Consider the following 19,913-nt stretch of genomic DNA (forward strand, 5'->3'; position numbering starts at 1 on the left):
ACTCCAGCCTGGGCGACAGAGCGAGACTCCGTCTCAAAAAAAAAAAAAAAAAAGAGTTTGGGTAATCCAAGCTGGGTGAGGTAACACATGCCTGTAATCCCAGCTATTCGGGAAGCTGAAGCAGTAGAATCATCTGAACATGGGAGGCAAAGGTTGCAGTGAGCTGAGATCATGCCATTGCACTCTAGCTTGGGCAACAAGGGAAAAATTCTGTCTCTCAAAAAAAAAAAGAAAGAAAGAAAGAAAAAAAAAGTTTGCCGGGCACGGTGGCTCATGTTTTCCAGCACTTTGGGAGGCTGAAGCAGGGGGCTAACTTGAGGTCAGGAGTTCGAGACCAGCCTGGCCAACATGGTGAAACCCCATCTCTACTTCAAAAATTAGCTGGGCATGGTGGTGTGTGCCTGTAATCCCAGCTACTCAGGGGGCTGAGGCAGAAGAATTGCTTGAACCCAGGAGACGGAGGTTGCAGTGACCCAGGATCGCACCACTGCACTCCAGCCTGGGCAAGAGAGTGAGACTTCATCTCAAAAAATAAATAAATAAGTAAATAAAATAAAAAAAGTTTGTATAATCCAAAAACTTCAAGACAGGAATCTAAAGTCGTTTCAAACTGACACTGCCCTTGGGGACTTGAAAGAAGCAAAAGCAATCCTCTCTAAAGAAATCAACTCTATCAAGAACTCAAGACGTGAGCTTAGAGTCAAACTTAGAAAATATACAAGAAAATGAGGCACCATGGGAACCAGCAGGAAGAACAGAAGAAGATTCCGAAGAACTTAACACATCAGAACAATCAAACTCACAAAGAAGCAATGTTTATTGTTTAAAGAAATAAAAAACGATTAAAAATATAGGCCAAGAGCAAAATTCTAGGAAAATAACCAAGATAATTAAAAGCTAAAATATCATAACTGAAAAACAGTAACACAGTGGATGAGTTAAAAGATTACACTCTGCTGAAGAGAAATTTGTAGGCTAGAAGACACCTGTGAAGAAATAATCCAGAATGCATCTCAGAGACAAAGAGGTGAACTTAGAGACACGGAGACTGTGGGAGAAGAGTTACAGAAGACAGGAAACAGCTACAAAATTTCCAGAACTGACAACATCACCAATCTATGGCCTGGTAGTATATACTCTTAATGGTTTTGCCTTACTGAGAAGCATGTTAAGTAAAATTGATAAAGATTAAGGGAAGGCCAGGTGAAGCGGCTCACACCTGTAATCCCAGCACTTTGGGAGGCTGCGGTAGGCGGATCACCTGAGGTCAGGAATTCATGATCAGCCTGGCCAACACGGGGAAACTCTATCTCTACTAAAAATACAAAAATTAGCCAGGTGTGATGGCGCATGCCTGTAATCCCACCTACTTGGGAGGCTGAGGCAAGAGAGTCACTTGAATCTGGGAGGCGGAGGCTGCAGTGAGCTGAGATTGCACCATTGCACTCTAGCGTAGGCGACAGAGTAAGACTCTGTCTCAAAAATAAATAAATAAATAAACAAACAAATAAAAATCTGATGACAGTGGTTGCCTCTGTACAGAGGTGGGATCAAACAAGGCCACTATTGGCTCCAACAGTGTCATTGTACAAATTAGAAAACAGTACCTACACTGAGTTAAGTACCTGGAAAGGGGTCCTTCCTTCTCAGCCTCCGCAGGGAAGAAATCCACCTGCACCCCTGACTGAGAGCTACAGTATAAGATAGGAACTCTGAGGAAAGGTGTTTAGTGAACTGTCTATTTTGTTTAAGTTTACCACCAGGCTGGGCACACTGGCTCACGTCTGTAATCCCAGCACTTTGGGAGGCCAAGGTAAGCAGATCACGAGGTCAGGGGTTCAAGACTAGCCTGACCAACATGGTGAAACCTGTCTCTACTAAAAATACAAAAATTATCCGGGTGCGGTGGAGCACGCCTGTAATGCCAGCTACTCAGGAGACTGAGACAGGAGAACTGCTTGAACCTGGGAAGTGCAGGTCGCAGTGAGCCAAGATCACACTACTGCACTCCAGCCTGGGCAACAGAACAAGATTCCGTCAACAACAACAACAACACAAATTACGACTATTTCACTTCTGCAGATCAGAAGGAGGGGAAAGAATATATATTCTTCAGGAAAACTTATATTTTTAAAAAGCATATTTAAGACTTATAAAAAAATTTTTTTTAAACAGAGACAAGGTCTCACTCTGTCTCCCAGGCTGGAGTGTAGGACCATAACATAGCTCACTGCAGCCTTGAATTCCTGGACTCAGGTAATCCTCTTGCCTCAGCCTCCCAAAGTGCCAGGACTAAAGGTGTGAGCCATGTGTCTGGCCCATATTTATCCTTTTCATAATGAAAATTAAGAAATGCTTCTATGTATTTCTCCAGAGTGGTTGCAGAACACTTTGTTACAATTGTAGGGAGGAAAATGTCTTAACATCTTGACTAAAACAGGTAGTATCAACCTCAGAAACAACTCAGCATTGTAATTCTGTAACCATGCAGTATTCCATAAAATCCAGAAAACAGTCTGTATATCACTGTCAGAATGAACAAGGTCATTAAAAAAGACATGCCAAGTGAAATAAGCCAGTCAGAAAAGAATAAATACATGAGGCCCTGATAGCAGTCAAATCCATATAGAAAAAAAGTAGGATGGTGGGTGCCATTGGCTTGGGAGGGGGATAGGGAGTGAGTGTTTAATGGGGACAGTGTTTCAGTTTGAGAAGAAGAAAGAGTTCTGGAGATGGATGGTAGTGATAGTTGCATAATAACGTTAATTTACTTACCACCACCAAATTGTATATTTAAAAATGATTAAAATGATAAATTTTATATTATATATATTTTGCCAGCACCACTGCCACAAAAAAAGCATGGTATTATACTTACACATTCAGATCATAATAATTCTTCAAATGAATTATTTCCTCAATAAACCCATTTGCTACATCTGGAAATCTTGCTTCCTAGAAACAAATAAGAACATAATTTATATTTCATTCACTAGAATGGTTTCAAATGCCAATACAAGACGGATGGCAAAAGTGTAATAAAATGATTAAGACTAGAAAAGGGCTGTGAAGCAGGTCTCTGTGTGTCTTCAAAGTCAACACTAGTTCTCAGATTCATCTGTCTACATAGAAGATTAGGTCTAGAAAGGTCTTGAGAGATCTGGTTCTCTGTCCCCATTTTACAGATCCATTCTTCATTGTTTCAACAAATATTGAGCATCTCTGTCTAGACAAAGGGAATTGAAACCCAAGTAAGTTACAATCTCATGCCAGCCCTCAAGCAGCTCACAACCTCGTGGCTAGATAAAAACACCTGGGTGGCTGGGCAGAGTGGCTCACGCCTATAATCGAAGCACTTTGGGAGGTCGAGGCAGGTGGATCACCTGAGGTCAGGAGTTCGAAACCAGCCTGGCCAACATGGTGAAATCCCGTCTCTACTAAAAAAAAAAAAAAAACAAAAATTAGCCAGGCATGGTGGTATGCACCTGTAATCCCAGCTACTCAGGAGGCTGAGGCAGGAGAATCGCTTGAACCCAGGAGGTGGAGGTTGCTGGGACTACAGGCGCACGCCACCACACCAGGCTAATTTTTTGTTTTTTCAGCTGAGACAGGGTTTCACCGTGTTAGTCGGGAAGGTCTTGATCTCCTGACCTCGTGATCCACCTGCGTTGGCCTCCTAAAGTGCTAGGATTACAGGCGTGAGTCACCGCGCCCGGCCCTTGTATTACTCTTAATATCACCACTAATAGAGCTTTGTAGGAGGACAGAAACACTGTCCTCTATGCTTGATGATGAAGTAAGCCGTTAGCCTCATGTGGCTACTAAGGCTAAGATGTGACTGGTGTCATGGGAAAACTTTATTTAACTGTGAGACATTTAAATGTAAACTGCCACAAGGAGTTAGTAAGTGCCATATTGGACAGCATAGGTCTAGGTAATTCAATAAACCTGCTTTAAGGATTTCCATTTGGAGTGAACTCAAGGAATTTGAAAAAAAATGAGGAACTGCAGGTATGACAGCACCAGGCCACCATGATATGCAGTTAGAATCCCAGAGAGCTTCCTGAAGGGTTAAGTATAGTAAAGGAACCCCGATTCCATTTTCACGTCTTCAGAGTGTCTCTTTTCTGTATATCTAGATATATACTTCTTAGAAAAATAAAGTCCATACATTTTTTTTTTGCAATAAAAAAAGAAAGAAAGAAAGAAGAAACTCAGTATATGTAGTGTCTGCATTTACTTGATAAAACTTACCGTTTCTTTCACTAATAGTTCAACAAGTTCTTGATCTACCTCTGCAGCTTCTTGCCCCCAAATGTTTTCCAAAGTGGGCTCTTCAGATTCTTGCATTGGAAAGGCTGGACCTGGCTCTTCATCATCAATTGCTAACTGTTGGTCTTCAAACTCTCCTAGAGGATGGGCAGGCTGAGGAGAAGAGGGGCCTGAAATCCCACCTTGCTGGGGTTCTGGCCTTGGAAAAGCTGGCCCCGGGAATTCATGCTGAAACAACAAGCGGCCCAGTTCTGCTTCAGGTTGCCGTTCCTGAGGAACAACTTGGTTTGTTATTTCACGGGGCTGTTGGTTCAGAGACTGGAAGTAAGGATGATCTAACCAGCAGTCTTCTTCGATGGCCTGATCATCTGCTAGAGCAGCTGACTCTCCTGGATTTGATAACAGCTCTGTCTCTGAGTCTTCGGATGACTGGTTCTGAGTTTCCAAAGGATCGCTTTCAGTGTAAAGAAGGCTACCTTCTTCCAAGATGATGACTTTCTGCTCCGATCTGGGGTTGACAATGTCATTTGCTGCTTCATTACGACTCGGTCCAGGCTTGGGTTCTTTTTCTATTTGGCCACTTGGCTTAGTGAATTCAGAGATTCCAGGAGGCCCAAGATCCAGAAATTCACCGTAGTCATCCTCAGAATCATCCTGTGCCCCAGAATCAAACAATGGGTTGTTACACACTGAAAAATAGCTGCTCTTATCTGATTCAAATGCTGCTCTAGACTTTTTAGGGCTTTCTTCTCCCAACCTTTTCAGATCTTGCCACTGGGCAGCTGGTTTGATGAGATTGGGTCGTGATCTCTGAGGTTTATTTGTCTAAGAAAAAATGAAATTTTAATAATTCAATTTCTTTCCTATGCCTATCCCTCCTTATGTACTTATATTGAGCTTCCGAGATAGGATAGGAAAGAAACAAAAACACCCTCCCCCTTAACAATATCTATTTTTATATTTATCTTAACATTGAAATTTGATTACACTATGTAGTATCTGTAAGAATCAAAGTAGTCATTCATAGATTAAAGCTTGAGATAGAGTTTTAATTATAATTTATTTTTACTTTTGAGACAGAGTTTTCCGCTGTTACCCAGGCTGGAGTGCAACGGTGCGATCTCAGCTCACTACAACCTCTGTCTCCCAGGCTCAAGCAACTCTTGTGCCTTAACCTCCCGAGTAGCTGAGATTACAAGCATGTGCCACCATGTCCAGCAAATTTTTGTATTTTTAGTAGAGATGGGGTTTCGCCATGTTGGCCACGCTGGTCTCAAACTCCTGGCCTCAAGTGATCTGCCTCCCTCAGCCTCCCAAAGTGCTGGGATTACAGGCATGAGCCACTGAACCCGGCCCTGAATTATAATTTAATCTGAGACCACTAAAACAAAAATAACTCCACAGCAAAGAAAACAATGAAAGAATGCTAACACATCAGAAGAATAAGAAATGTTCAAAAAACATATAAAAAAATCTAAATCTCATTAGCAACCAGCAAAATGAAAAATTAAACCAAGACAGTATTTTTTTCCCTATAAAACTGGCAAACTTTTAAATTAGATAATCCCAAGCATTGGTGAGGATGGTGAAAATTCTTTTTTTTTTTTTTTTTTTGAGACAATCTCGCTCTGTCACTCAGGTTGGAGTGCAATGGTGTGATCTCAGCTCACTCCAACTTCCGCCTCCCAGGTTCAAGCAATTCTCCTGCCTCAATCTCCCGAGTAGCTGGGATTATAGGCGCATATCTCCAAACCCAGCTAATCTTTGTATTTTTGGTCGAGACAGGGTTTCGCCACGGCCAGGCTGGTCTTGAACTCCTGACCTCGGATGATTGGCCCACCTTAGCCTCCCAAAGTGATGGGATTACAGGCGTGGGGCACCGTGCTTGGCCATGTGTGAAAACTCTTATACTATCATTTACTATTGGTGAATTTAGGAGAGAAATTTGGCACTATTTATTAAAATAAAAAACGTAGCCCAGGTGCGGTGGCTTACACCTGTAATCCCAGCATTTAGGGAGGCTGAGGTGGGTGGATCACAAGGTCAGGAGATGGAGACTGTCCTGGCCAACATAGTGAAATCCCATCTCTACTAAAAATACAAACATCAGCTGGGCGCAGTGGCGCGCGCCTGTAATCCCAGCTACTCGGGAGGCTGACGTAGCAGAACTGCTCGAACCAGGGAGTCAGAAGTTGTAGTGAGCCGAGATGGTGCCACAGCACTCCAGCCTGGAGACAGAGCAAGACTCTGTCTCAAATAAATAAATAAATATACAAATACATAAATATAAATAAAAAATGTGTATCTGTCACCATTTTTTCATAATGTTCTATAAACCCTTATCTATCTAAAAAGGGCATATACAAGAATATTCAGCATAAACAGAAAAAAGCCTAGAGACATTCTAAAGTTTGTCCCTGAGTGAACGGTTAAATAAACTATTACTTATTTGTGCTACAAAATACTCTACAACTGACCCCTACCAAAAAAGAGGTAGCTCAATCTGCACTGAAATGGGAAGTTTCACTAAGAAATGCCATTAAGTGAAGAAAAGCAAGCTGCAAAATCATACACAGAATGATTCCATTTACTTAAAATACGTCAATAAGACACAAACAAAATCATTTCTAAAAGTATGTGTATGTACACACATGTATATACACATCGATACATACAAATTCAAAGAAAAGACCTGGAAGGATACATGCTAAACTGGTAACAACAGTTCCTCTGGGAAGTCCCTAGAAGAAAGGAGATGGTTCATCTCAGGCTTTAGGGTGGGTCCCTGAAGACTATGCCACTGAAGTAAAGGGGCAAGCTGGAAATACCCTGGACCTCCCAGGGACTGAATCCCAGTGTGGAGACTTTAACTCCCTGAATGTGAGGTGCTGATGCTCTTACTCTTCTTCAAGAAACCAATTAAGGTCCTCTATAGAGAAACATAACATCATACAAAATCCCAAAATTTTCGTATGCAATGACTTACACTCAATCAAAAATAACTAGGCACACAAGAACTTAATGCAGCAATAGAAAATCAAAACAAGAGAAGTAACAGACTACAGAAACAAATATATAGGGATTTCACACGGTGAAGTTATCAACATGAATTCTAAAATAACAGCATGTTTAGGGAAATCAAAGACTAGTTGAGAACTGCAGTCAAGAAGTAGAAGAATCAAACGTAAATTCCAGAATGGAAAAATACAATAACTAAGGTTGGATGGATATATAGTATTTTAAGTAAATACAGTTAAAGAGAGAAATTAGTGCATTAAAAGCCAGGTCAGAATAGCCATAGTAAGACATAGACAAAATGGACAATTACATAAGAGACCACGTCAAGAGCAAAAAGGTCTTCAAAACATGTAACTGGAGTTGTAGACGAGAAGAAGCTGTTTCTTTGGTAGAGGAGGAGGAAGGAAAACAAGGGAGGAAAGGGAAGGAGGGGGACACATAATGGTTAGTTCAAACAACCATTTGAACTAAAAAAGGGATAAAACGTAAGGAGTCACAGATGAAGAGGAAGTAGGATAGCCATCTGTTTTGTTTAATTCTATAGAATATATTCAAAACCTCAAAGAATACACTGGTTCTGAAGACTCTAACAAACAAACAAACAAAAAACAACCCTCAAAGAAATAAAGAAAACTTCTGGGCCGGGTGCAGTGGCTCCCGCCTATAATCCCAGCACTTTGGGAGGCCGACGTGGGCGGATCACAGGGTCAGGAGTTCAAGACCAGCCTGGCCAACATAGTGGAACCCCATCTCTGCTAAAGAAGACAAAAAATAAGCCAGCTGTGGTGATGGGCGCCTGTAATCTCAGCTACTCAGGAGGCTGAGGCAGGAGAATCACCTGAACCCAGGAGGCGGAGGTTGCAGTGAGCCGAGATTATGCCACTGCACTCCAGCCCAGGAAATAGTGTGAGACTCTGTCTCAAAAAAAAGAAAAAAGAAAACTTTGGGACAGGCACAGCTGGCTCATGACTATAATCCCAGCACTCTGGGAGGTGAGGCAGGTGGATCACCTAAGGTCAGAAGTTTGAGACCAGCCTGACCAACATGATGAAACCCCATTTCTACTAAAAACACAAAATTAGCTGGGAGTGGTTGTGCATGCCTGTAATCCCAGTTACTTGGGAGGCTGAGGCAGCAGAATTGCTTGAACCTGGGAGGCAGAAGTTGCTGTGAGCCAAGATCACGCCATTGCACTCCAGCCTGGGCGACAGCAAAACTCCCATCTCCAAAAAGAGAAAAAAAAAAAAAGAAAAGAAAACTTCTAAACTTTTTATGAAGTCAGAATCATGTTGATATATAAAAAAAAATCTGTCAAGGATATCATACGTACACACAAACCTATAGGCCAATCTCCACTTATGAGATCTACAGAGAAAACACTAATATTAGCAAAAGGAATCCCCAGCAGCACATTACGACTACATTACAACACCACAACCAAGGGGAGTCTTTTCAAAGACAATAACTTACCAACTAAGAGGTCAAGAAAGAAAAACCACATGACAATCTCTGTAAGATGCTGAAATCAAATGTAACAGAATCCTACATTCACTTTTTTTTTTTTTTTTTTTAAGACGGAGTCTCGCTCTGTCGCCCAGGCTGGAGTGCAGTGGCCAGATCTCAGCTCACTGCAAGCTCCGCCTCCCGGGTTTATGCCATTCTCCTGCCTCAGCCTCCCGAGTAGCTGGGACTACAGGCGCCCGCCACCTCACCCAGCTAGTTTTTTGTATTTTTTAGCAGAGACGGGGTTTCACTGTGTTAGCCAGGATGGTCTCAATCTCCTGACCTCGTGATCCGCCCGTCTCGGCCTCCCAAAGTGCTGGGATTACAGGCTTGAGCCACCGCGCCCGGCCCTACATTCACTTTAAAAAAAATTTTTTTAAGCCAAAGTAAATAACTAGTTCCTTAACATAACTAAAAAAATGGTATCTCAAGCAAAAGGCACCATTAATGAAGAAACATTAAAAGTATTCCCATGTATGTCTGTGGCCATTCTTGTTCTTCTCTACCAAAACTATTAAAATTTTTGAGGAAGTACTATAATATAATTAGACAAATGAAAGAAGTATAAAAATTGGAAAGATCAGATGCAAGTTTTCAAGAAATTAAGAGTCAACTGAAAAATCACTGTAGACAATAATGGTAAGGTGATTGAGTATAAAATTAATACAAAAAACAACAAGGGTTGGGCATGGTGGCTCACGCCTGTCATCTCAGCACTTTGGGAGGCTGAGGCAGGCAGATAACTTGAGGTCAGGAGCTAAGAGACCAGCCTGACAAACATGGTGAAACCCCATCTCTACTAAAAACACAAAAATCAGTCAGGCATGGTGGCACACACCTGTAATCTCAGCTACTCGGGAGGCTAAGACAGGAGAATCACTTAAACTCGGGAGGTTGCAGTGAGCCGAGATTGGGCCACTGCACTCCAGCCTGGGTGATAAAGCGAGACTGTCTTAAAAAAAAAGTAACAAGAACACTTACTCTCCACTTCGGAATGAAACATCGCCTGATGCTAGAGTCACAATAAAGACAACTGAGATCCTTACACTATATTTGTTGTAATTTTGTCCTTTGACAGGTCTAGTAACCCAAAGGGACAGAGACTGTTGATGATCTTGAGGTAACTCAAGGAACACAGGAAAACGGCTAACTCCCTTTTCTGGGGAGTAATGTTTTCCTCACGGAGCTGCAAGAGTTGGAAGTCCTTCTCAGGTCTGAGCTCTGCTGTCTTTTTAGCACCTGATCTCTTTGACTTTGAGGGTATAAAGGTTAGGCTGCACTGTGAGAGAGCATTTGACTTTGCAGTACCTAGGGTTAATCTGGGCTATGGCGGGGCACATGACTTTTGGGAATGTGAGGGCTCACAAAGCACTGGCAAGAACTTTATTTTTTGCTCCCTCTTTGCAGAGGTCTTTATGGCTTGAGTCAAGCCCCCAAGATTATGGCCAGACAGAAATGTGGGTGCCAACTCCATTTGCTGCTAGCATACAGGGGTGCAGTTTAAAGCTAACCAATCCCAGCTGTGTTGAGTGCAGGGAGGGTATAAACTCAGGCTTTTGGAATCTGTGGGTATGTGGATTCCTTTTCTTGCAGGCTTAGGTGAGGGAGGACTCAGGTGTCTGACTGTGTCAGACAGAAACTGGAAAGTTATTGGCTACGTTGGACATCTTGGAGCCAAAGCCATCCCGGTCCTGAGATATACAAGGTCCAACATAAAAACAGCATCCCTAATTTCTAAAAATTGGAGTACTCTGCCTTCTGGTAGTCCTGCCTTTTCATGTATAAAACTTCTGGCTCTAGAAGCTACAAATAGTTACAAAAGTGGCAAAACTTTACCAAAAATAATTCAGAATTATGATGACCATGATGTGGAATGTTCCAGATGAAAAAGAGTGTTCATCCAAGAAATTCACTTGAATCCTAGGCCTCCAAATTACACAGAAAGAACGAGATTCTTACTGACATTCAGAGGCCTCAAAGAGACAACAGGATTCTAAAATAGCTTTTTTGAAAGGTTCACTGCAAAAAGCTCATGAAAAACCAGAAATGCAAAATTATCTCCCATACCAAAAACAGATAAACTAATGTAACTCCCACTGCTCTCATTTTACCTGAAAACTGCATCTACTCCCGAATATTCACAGTCTACTAACTTCGAGTTGCCCTTCTCTGAAAAAAACAGTTCAACTGTTTCCTTATAAAACAGAACAACCTGAAAATATAGCACGTAATTCCTGACTTACATGCTATGGATAAAAACAGGCCATAGTTTAAAAATGTCCTAAACCTGGGGAAGACTTTCAAACATTTTTTAAAGAAATCAGTGTCTTAATTATAACATATGACCCTAGGATACCTGACTTTTACCAGCTAACATACATTGGTGGGACCAGGGGAAGGAGAGGGAGTAAAAACGGATAAAAGCAGCAGAAGCAGAATGTTATTTTCCTGAGGATGATATTCAGGACCTGACAAGTACCATCCAGTCTACTTATGGGCCAGGCAAAGCCTGAAATATCAGACGTAACCTTTAGAAAGCCATTCCCAAAATGTTTCAGCTCTATGGTGTTATCTGAAAGCAAAATAGATGCCCCTTTATAAACTAAGACAGATCCTAAGATTTTGTCTGTTTTTTAAAAATTAGAGACAAAGGCAGACACAGGCCATGCGTAGTGCCACACACCTGTAATCCTAGCTGCTCTGGAGGCTGAGGCACGAGAATCGCTGAACCCAGTAAGTGGATGTTGCAGTACTGCACCCTAGCCTGGGCAACAGAGGGAGACTCCATCTCAAAAAAAAAAAAAAAATTAGATACAGGGTCCCAGGCTGAAGTACAGTGGCACAATCATAGCTCACTACAGCCTTGAATTCCTGGGCTCAAGTGATCCTCCTGCTAGGCCTCTCAAAGCACTGGGATTACAGGTTTTGAGCCACTGTGTCTGGACTGACCTTTAAGGTTAAGGAAACAAGTTACCTAAGAGGTCAGGGTTCACGGTGACTGGTATGTCAACTCCCTAAATTCCTATGCTCCAAGAAAAACCAAACTGTTGCTAAGCTCCCTACCAATAGGGTGTATCAGGCAAATATCAGACCCCTCCCTAACTCCGATTTACAACCCAGAAACCCACTACAACTCTTAGTGGGACAGAGGACTGGCCTTACAAACATCGTTTTCTGATAAATGACTACATATAGATCTTAAACCAGTTTCTGCCAGCTTATAGAGGCTGCACACAAACTGTCTTTGTGCCCTACAGTTCACCTTTTGAAGGAAAAAGCCAAATTCCACCTCATTTTAATGCTGAGACTCCACTCCAGGGAAGCTCTGGTTAGTCTTTGGCAGCCCTGAAGTCAGTAACTGATTAAGAAACTAATTAGGAAAGCTAAATTCCGAGTAGCTGGGATTATAGGAGCTCACCACCATGCCCAGCTAATTTTTGTATTTTTAGTAGAGACGGGGTTTCACCATGTTAGCCAGGCTGGTTTTGAACTTCTCTGACCTCAAGTGATTCGCCTGCCTTTGCCTTCCAAAGTGCTGGGATTACAGGCATGAGCCACCACACCCAGCTACCATCTAGTCTTAACTGGGCCTTTACCTTTGCCTTTTTCTGTTTGGACAAATTAGTATAGTGTTTAGATCTAAGATTTGTAAATTGTCTACCTTTTTTCATGTGGGAGTCACCTCTGTGGAAGTGCCAACTGAGAGGTGCCAGGTTAGCAATTGCTTGGGGGCACTGTAACAGGTGATTGAAGGACTGATGGTCTAAAGAGGGGATAGAAACTATGTTGACTCTTAAATGACACGGTTTGAACTGCCAGGGTGCACTTATATGTGGATTTTCTTCACTTGCAACACCTAGTATCTTCCTTAGCCAACTCAGTGTGAAGACCACTCAGATAAAGACCTTTATAATGATCCACTGCCACTTAATGAACAGTAAATATATTTTCTTTCTTGTTTTTTTTTTTTTTTTTTTTTTTTGAGACAGAGTCTCGCTCTGTTGCCACCCAAGCTGGAGTGCAGTGGCCTGATCTTGGCTCACTGCAACCTCTGCCTCTCAGGTTCAAGCAATTTTCTGCCTCAGCCTCCCAAGTAGCTGGGATTACAGGTGTCCACCACCATGCTGGCTAATTTTTGTATTTTTAGTAGAGACAGGGTTTCATCATCTTGGCCAGGCTGGTCCTGAACTCCTGACCTCATGAGTCTTAAACTCTTGGCCTCGGCCTCCCAAAGTGCTGGGATTACAGGCGTGAGCCACCCTGCCCAGTTTATGATTTTCTTAACCTTTCCTCAGCTTACTTTAAGAATGCAGTATATCAGGCCGGGCGCAGTGGCTCAAGCCTGTAATCCCAGTACTTTGGGAGGCCGAGACGGGCGGATCACGAGGTCAGGCGATCGAGACCATCCTGATTAACGCGGTGAAACCCCGTCTCTACTAAAATACAAAAAAATTAGCCGGGCGTGATGGAAGGTGCCTGTAGTCCCAGCTACTTGGGAGGCTGAGGCAGGAGAATGACGTGAACCCGGGAGGCAGAGCTTGCAGTGAGCTGAGATCCGGCCACTGCACTCCAGCCTGGGCGACAGAGCGAGACTCCGTCTCAAAAAAAAAAAAAAAAAAGAATTCAGTATATTTTATATATATACATATATGCACACACATATATACATACACACACATAATATACTAGTTAGTATATCATGATTGAGCATGTTAATCAACCATGTTATTGGTCAATAGTATGCTATTAGTAGTTAAGTAGTTATTAAGTAGTATTAAGCAGTTAAGGCTTTGGTCAACAGTGTGCTATTAGTACTTAAGTTTTTGGGGAGTCAAAAGTTATATGCAGATTTTAAATTGCACAGGGGTTGGCATCCCTAACCACTATGTTGTTCAAGTGTAAACTGTATTTGAAAACTGGCAAATAAAGAATCTTAATGAAGGTTGTAAGATCTGCTTCTCTGTGTCTCCGTGTCTATATATGTGTTATGTGTGTGTGGTATTTCTCTACCAAAATATATCAGAGAACTCTAATAATTGGTTTAAGGAAAAAGTAAGCACTTCAATCTTTTATTAGAAAACCAGGACCTAACTCCAATGCCTTTTAGTTCACATGACTTGGATATTTTTGGTAAGAAAGACCATTTGGAAAACAGCTGTGTGTCTTCTGATCAGCAAAAATGTCAAAGTATATATTTTTTTTTTTTGAGACGGGGTCTCCCTCTGTCATGCAGGCTGGAGTGCAGTGGCACGACCTTGGCTCACTGCAACCTCCATCTCCTGGGTTCAAGTGATTCTACTGCCTCAGCCTCCTGAGTAGCTGGAATTACAGGCAATGTGCTACCATGCCTGGCTAATTTTTGTATTTTTAGTAGAGATAAGGTTTCACCATGTTGGCCAGGCTGGTCTCGAACTCCTGACCTCAAGTGATCCACTTGCCTCGGCCTCCCAAAGTGCTGGGATTACAGGGGTGAGCCACCGTGCTGGGTCTATATGGATGTTTTTTATATTCCAAGATTATATAAAGCTCCTAGAAATCTGATATGTCTTGGTATATATGCTATCAGTCATAATTTTGGTTTAGAAATAACTAAATTTCCTTGTCAACTGTGTCACTGTAATGAACTCTCATCAGGTTTTTAATCACAGCCATTTTAAGTCTTGCTGTCCATAGTTATTTTGTTCTGACATTTTCTGAAAGCTCTCTGCAAGCAATTACAATCTGTAAGTGCTGTGTCTTCAAAGATGTATATGCGAAAAATGAAATGAATGCTGACTAATACAGGTTTGAGTTCACACTATTGGACTAAATATTCAAAATTCTAATGAAAAAACTAATGAATTTGTGTAACTGCTAACCAAGATCAAACAGCAAGAATTAATTACATGAGACTGAATTGATTAAAGAAGAATCATGGGTTTTTATGGCTTCTTTATTTGAAACACTGCTGGTTCTTTTAATGTTTTGTTTTGTTTTGTTTGCCAGATTTAAGGAAACTTTTTTCTTTTAAGGTTTTTTTTTTTTTTTTTTTTGAGGCGGAGTCTCGTTGCCCCGGCTGGAGTGCAGTGGCCGGATCTCAGCTCACTGCAAGCTCCGCCTCCCAGATTTACGCCATTCTCCTGCCTCAGCCTCCCGAGTAGCTGGGACTATAGGCGCCCGCCACCTCGCCCGGCTAGTTTTTGTATTTTTAGTAGAGATGAGGTTTCACCGTGTTAGCCAGGATGGTCTCGATCTCCTGACCTCGTGATCCGCCCGTCTCGGCCTCCCAAAGTGCTGGGATTACAGGCTTGAGCCACCGTCTTTTAAGGTTTTTATAGCTTACTGCCATTTGGTAAAGTATACTTTTATAATAAAAATGAAAATATTTGCTTTTCCTCCCAACAGGATCCCTTCAGAATTTGCAAATTATTCATGAGTATTCTTATTTTTATGGCAGTATCATTATTTGCATAAGTTCAATAAGAATCTGTCCTTTTAATAAAAGGACACAACTGGAAACTGGTTATGTTACCAAGGCTTTGAATGGAATGCCGTATTTCAAAATGTGCAAACAATGCCTGGCTTTAAGCGTTCCTTGCCTTATAGTGAGTAAATCTGTCTCTTCCTGGCAGGCTCAGGAACCTCCAGATGTTGGAAACAGCAGGCAAAGACTAATGTCTGTCCTGGTTTGGCTTCCTAGCAGAGACATTTTTTATAGACCAATTTGAGATTCCTCGTCAAAATTTTCAGCAAAGGAAATTTAAATATGTGCTTTCAAATATGTGGTTAGTCAGGCAAACTGGTCTCACTGTGATTATCTTTGGTAGAAATGGGAGTGACTGTAGAGAGGAAAATTACATTTCAAAAGAAAACTCCGGTATGCCTGTTATTTAGATTGTAGCCCTGTTTATTGAGTTTTTATTATCTACCTGTACATTGCACTGAATTCTGAATTCTTTTAGTTTTCTCTAATATCTGACTACGACTATCTAATGAAGGAGAATTGCTCAGTCCCTGAAGCCCTATAAACTAAAGTTGGACAAATCCATGTAAATTGCAAGGAATAAGTCTCATGCCTAATGCATGGGCCACACAGAGTCCACTAGGATGGCCAATGCCACAACCAGAGACATTCACAACTGCAACCCACATCGGAGCAAGATTCCCTCTCATAGTAAGACTCTTACCCTCCTTCATTTTTCCTTACTTATGCCTAACTCTCATGTGGCAGGCAGGACAACGTTGTAGTTAAAATTTCACCATCAGTAGCCTCTGCAGGTAACTTGCACTCCCTGCTTTAATTTAACCCAGTCATGGGATGCAAGATTACCTACCAACTTTACAGAGAAGAATCTGTGCAGTTGATGACGCTTCTTGTTGCACACAGATAAACACATCAGGTATTGCAGAGCAGACTACTTGGTTAAAACAAGGTAGACTCCTTGTCTAGCCATTTGGTTTTAGTTGGGGCCCTAGCTGAGGACATACTCCACCCAAACTCTTGGTATTATCCTCCTTACAGTCATAACAGTAGTCTCCTGGGTGTGCCGTATCCCCTCAAAAAGTTTTAAATGTTTCCATACAGCTACCTGTCAAATGCCAAATGGTCTTTCTCCAGCTAGAACCAAAACCAAAAAAAAAAAAAAAGGTGTGATGAGGACACCAGAACCTATAAAGTGTATGCTGGGACCAGAAACCCAAAATGATGGTAACTGACAGTGGCAATGATGCCTTAAGGTTTAGTCAGGCCCAGGGTGAAAGCTTAACAAAAAATGAGGAATTGTTAAATAAAAATTATAAGAGGCCACTGTTTTGGACTAAGTGTCTGCACTAGACCCCAAAAGACCAGACTAAAACTCAAAACAGAATCATCCATGTAAGTTTCATGCTACCAAACTCAAACCTGGGAAGTTCATTTGACCTTCCTAGAAATTGAGAGAAAGAGTGAACAACCAATTTCTTAAACAGGGCAGTTTAAATCTCCAATGGGTATCATAATGAATTTCCCTCTGCTTTAATCCTTATACAGGAAAGGTGGCCTGAAGCAGCCTGATGTTAACTAATCAGTTATTTTTCTCTTTTCTGTCTCCTTGTCCCAGTCTGACAAGAAAAGTAACTTTGAAAGGACTTTGCTTCTGCTCTCTTTAGCCCTTCTCTGCCTATAAAGCCAACCACTTCCGCGAAGCTCAGAACACCTACTGAATTTTATGGAAGGAAGTGTTGATTTGTTCTAGAACCACAATAAAGCCAACTGGGATCTTTAAACTAAAAAAAAAAAAGCAACAGACTTATAGTTTAAAAAAAAAACAGTTTAAAAGTACAATGAAAGGGCCGGGCGCGGTGGCTCATGCCTATAATCCCAGCACTTTGGGGGGGGGGGGGGTGCGGATGACGAAGTCAGGAGTTCGAGATCAGCCTGGCCAAAATGGTTAAACTTGTCTCTACTAAAAATACAAAAATTAGCCAAGCGTGATGGCAGGCACCTATAATCCTAGCTACTCGGGAGGCTGAGGCAGGAGAATCGCTTGAAATCAGAAGGTGGATGTTGCAGTGAGCCGAGATCACGCCACTGCACTCCAGTCTGGGCAAAAGAGCAAAACTCTGTCTCAAAAAAATAAAAGTACAATGAAAGAAAAGATGTCATTCACAAAAGCAACAGAAAATATAAAATAATCAAGAAAAACAAAAAATATTTAAGATCTATACTAAGAAAAATTCAGGCCGGGCACGGTGGCTCAAGCCTGTAATCCCAGCACTTCGGGAGGCCGAGACGGGCGGATCACGAGGTCAGGAGATCGAGACCATACTGGCTAACACAGTGAAACCACGTCTCTACTGAAAAAAAAAAACACAAAAAACTAGCCGGGCGAGGTGGCGGGCGCCTGTAGTCCCAGCTACTCGGGAGGCTGAGGCAGGAGAATGGCTAAACCCGGGAGGCGGAGCTTGCAGTGAGCTGAGATTCGGCCACTGCACTCCAGCCTGGGCGACAGAGCGAGACTCCGTCTCAAAAAAAAAAAAAAAAAAAGAAAAATTCAAAATGCTTTCTGGCTGAGGAATATAAAAGAAGTCTTGACTACATGAAAAGACAAAATTTGTTCTTGGTTAGAAAGAGCAGGATCATAAAAATTGCTCTATAAATATAACAGGAAGATTTGTTTTGGATTAGGCAAACTGATTACATATATATCTATTTATATTTTGGAACTTAAAAAGTTGATTGTAAACTCCATATAAAAATTGAAGTGTTGGGGGGAGGGGGGAGGGATTGCATTGGGGAGTTATACCTGATATAAATGATGAATTGATGGGTGCTGACGAGTTGATGGGTGCAGCACACCAACATGGCACAAGTATACATATGTAACAAACCTGCACGTTATGCACATGTACCCTAGAACTTAAAGTATAATAAAAAAATAAAAAATAAAAAATAAAAAAAATTGAAGTGCAAGACTATCCAGGATGATTCTGAAACATGTGGGATAATATGGAGAGAATAAGGCCAATCCAAAAGTAAGATACACTATAATGTTGTAGCAATGACAACAGTGCAATGTGGTGCATTAATAGTCAGATGGAACAATGGTGCAGATACTCAACCCAGAAGCAGACTGAAACATACAGCTTCTAAATCTAAGGGGACATGAGGTAGAATGGAAAAGAAGCTGTTCTCAGAACGAGTACAAGAGGTGCTCTTAGCTGTTCTACAACAAGGCCCACAAGAGTGGCTGAAAACTCAGATCACCAACTTGCAATAATGTCTCAATGTAAGTTTAAAGAAAACTCACTTCTGTCAGGATGACATCATCATCCAGGTCCTCTTCTTCATGCTGCTGAGGAGCTGGGGTGACCAGCATTGGAATCCCTTCCTCATCTGAGGAGTCAGATATGGTGATGGGCCCATCTCTGAGACTGATCCACTCTACAGGAAAGCAGAGAACACTGTTACTGGGAGGCTGCCACTATCACATCCAACCCTTTTAAGTTTGTCCTGACAAGCGTACAGCCTAAAGTCAACTTCATGGCTACTAGTGTAACGTAACGTACCTCCCTGAGCAGCCCATGCACTTAAGCATTAAGAACCATGTTTCTATGCTGACTTTTGCCAATAACACATTTTGGGAACTGCTAGAGAACATCTGACAATTACTATGCTCGAGATTATCAACTTTTTCTCATACTAGGTTGGAGAAATCTGTTCATAAAATTTTCTGGACTGCCAATTTCTTTAAAGTGAAATAATGGTCTCAATCCATCTCTATTCCTCCCGGGAATAAGTGGCTATTTTATTTAAATTGTTTGGTCTGAAAAAATTATCACTCAAAAATAGTAAAAGTTTAATTATTTAAAATAGTGAAATTTGCTCATCTTAAACACAAACTTTAAGAATCATTTAAGCGAACCTATTTCAATGCTTTAGTCAAGCACCCATTTAGCACCTATGACAGTCAGCAATTTAACTTTCCAAGTTTCCTTTAAAATATATAATCTAACCATCTAGATGTAGTAATTCTATTCAAGGTCTTTACTTCCTTTTATCGATTTGGAAACAGGCCATGTTTGATATGAATTACTGGGTAACACAAACTAGTATTTTTTTCTGTCTAGTTCCATAGGAATATCAAAGGTTAAATTGAACAATTTAAAAAAAAGCACTGGCCGGGAGCAGTGACTCATGCCTGTAATCCCAGCACTTTGGGAGGCCAAGGTGGTTGGATCACGAGGTCAGGAGTTTGAGACCAGCCTGACCAACATGGTGAAATGCCGTCTCTACTAAAAATACAAAAATTAGCCAGCCGTTGTGGCACATGCCTGTAATCCCAGCTACTCAGGAGGCTGAGGCAGGAGAATCATTTGAACTCGGGAGGCAGAGGTTGCAGTGAGCTGAGATCGCAACACTGCACTCCAGTCTGGGCGACAGTGAGACCTCGTCTCAAATTAAAAAAAAAAAAGTCATTAAGTGACCTAAAAGAATGGAAGAAGAGGCCGGGCGCGGTGGCTCAAGCCTGTAATCCCAGCACTTTGGGAGGCCGAGACGGGTGGATCACGAGGTCAGGAGATCAAGACCATCTTGAGCTACATGGTGAAACCCCGTCTCTACTAAAAAAAATACAAAAAACTAGCCGGGCGAGATGGCGGGC

General features: G+C 41.7%; 1 protein-coding gene across 1 annotated transcript in view; it reads right to left on the reverse strand.

Annotated features, from left to right (window-relative positions):
• The window catches only part of RNF216 (ring finger protein 216), a 163,095-nt gene that overhangs the window by 114,417 nt on the left and 28,765 nt on the right, over positions 1 to 19,913 (reverse strand). Inside the window, exons 3-5 of the mRNA XM_011957984.1 lie at positions 18,561 to 18,694; positions 4,255 to 4,926; positions 2,879 to 2,955 (exon numbers count right to left, since the gene is read on the reverse strand). Of these exons, the coding sequence (XP_011813374.1) occupies positions 2,879 to 2,955; positions 4,255 to 4,926; positions 18,561 to 18,694 (883 nt within the window). The remainder of the gene's footprint in view (positions 1 to 2,878; positions 2,956 to 4,254; positions 4,927 to 18,560; positions 18,695 to 19,913) is intronic.

The sequence above is a fragment of the Colobus angolensis genome, unplaced genomic scaffold (genome assembly GCF_000951035.1).
Source record: "Colobus angolensis palliatus isolate OR3802 unplaced genomic scaffold, Cang.pa_1.0 Scaffold453, whole genome shotgun sequence".
In the NCBI taxonomy this organism is placed as follows: Eukaryota; Metazoa; Chordata; class Mammalia; order Primates; family Cercopithecidae; genus Colobus; species Colobus angolensis.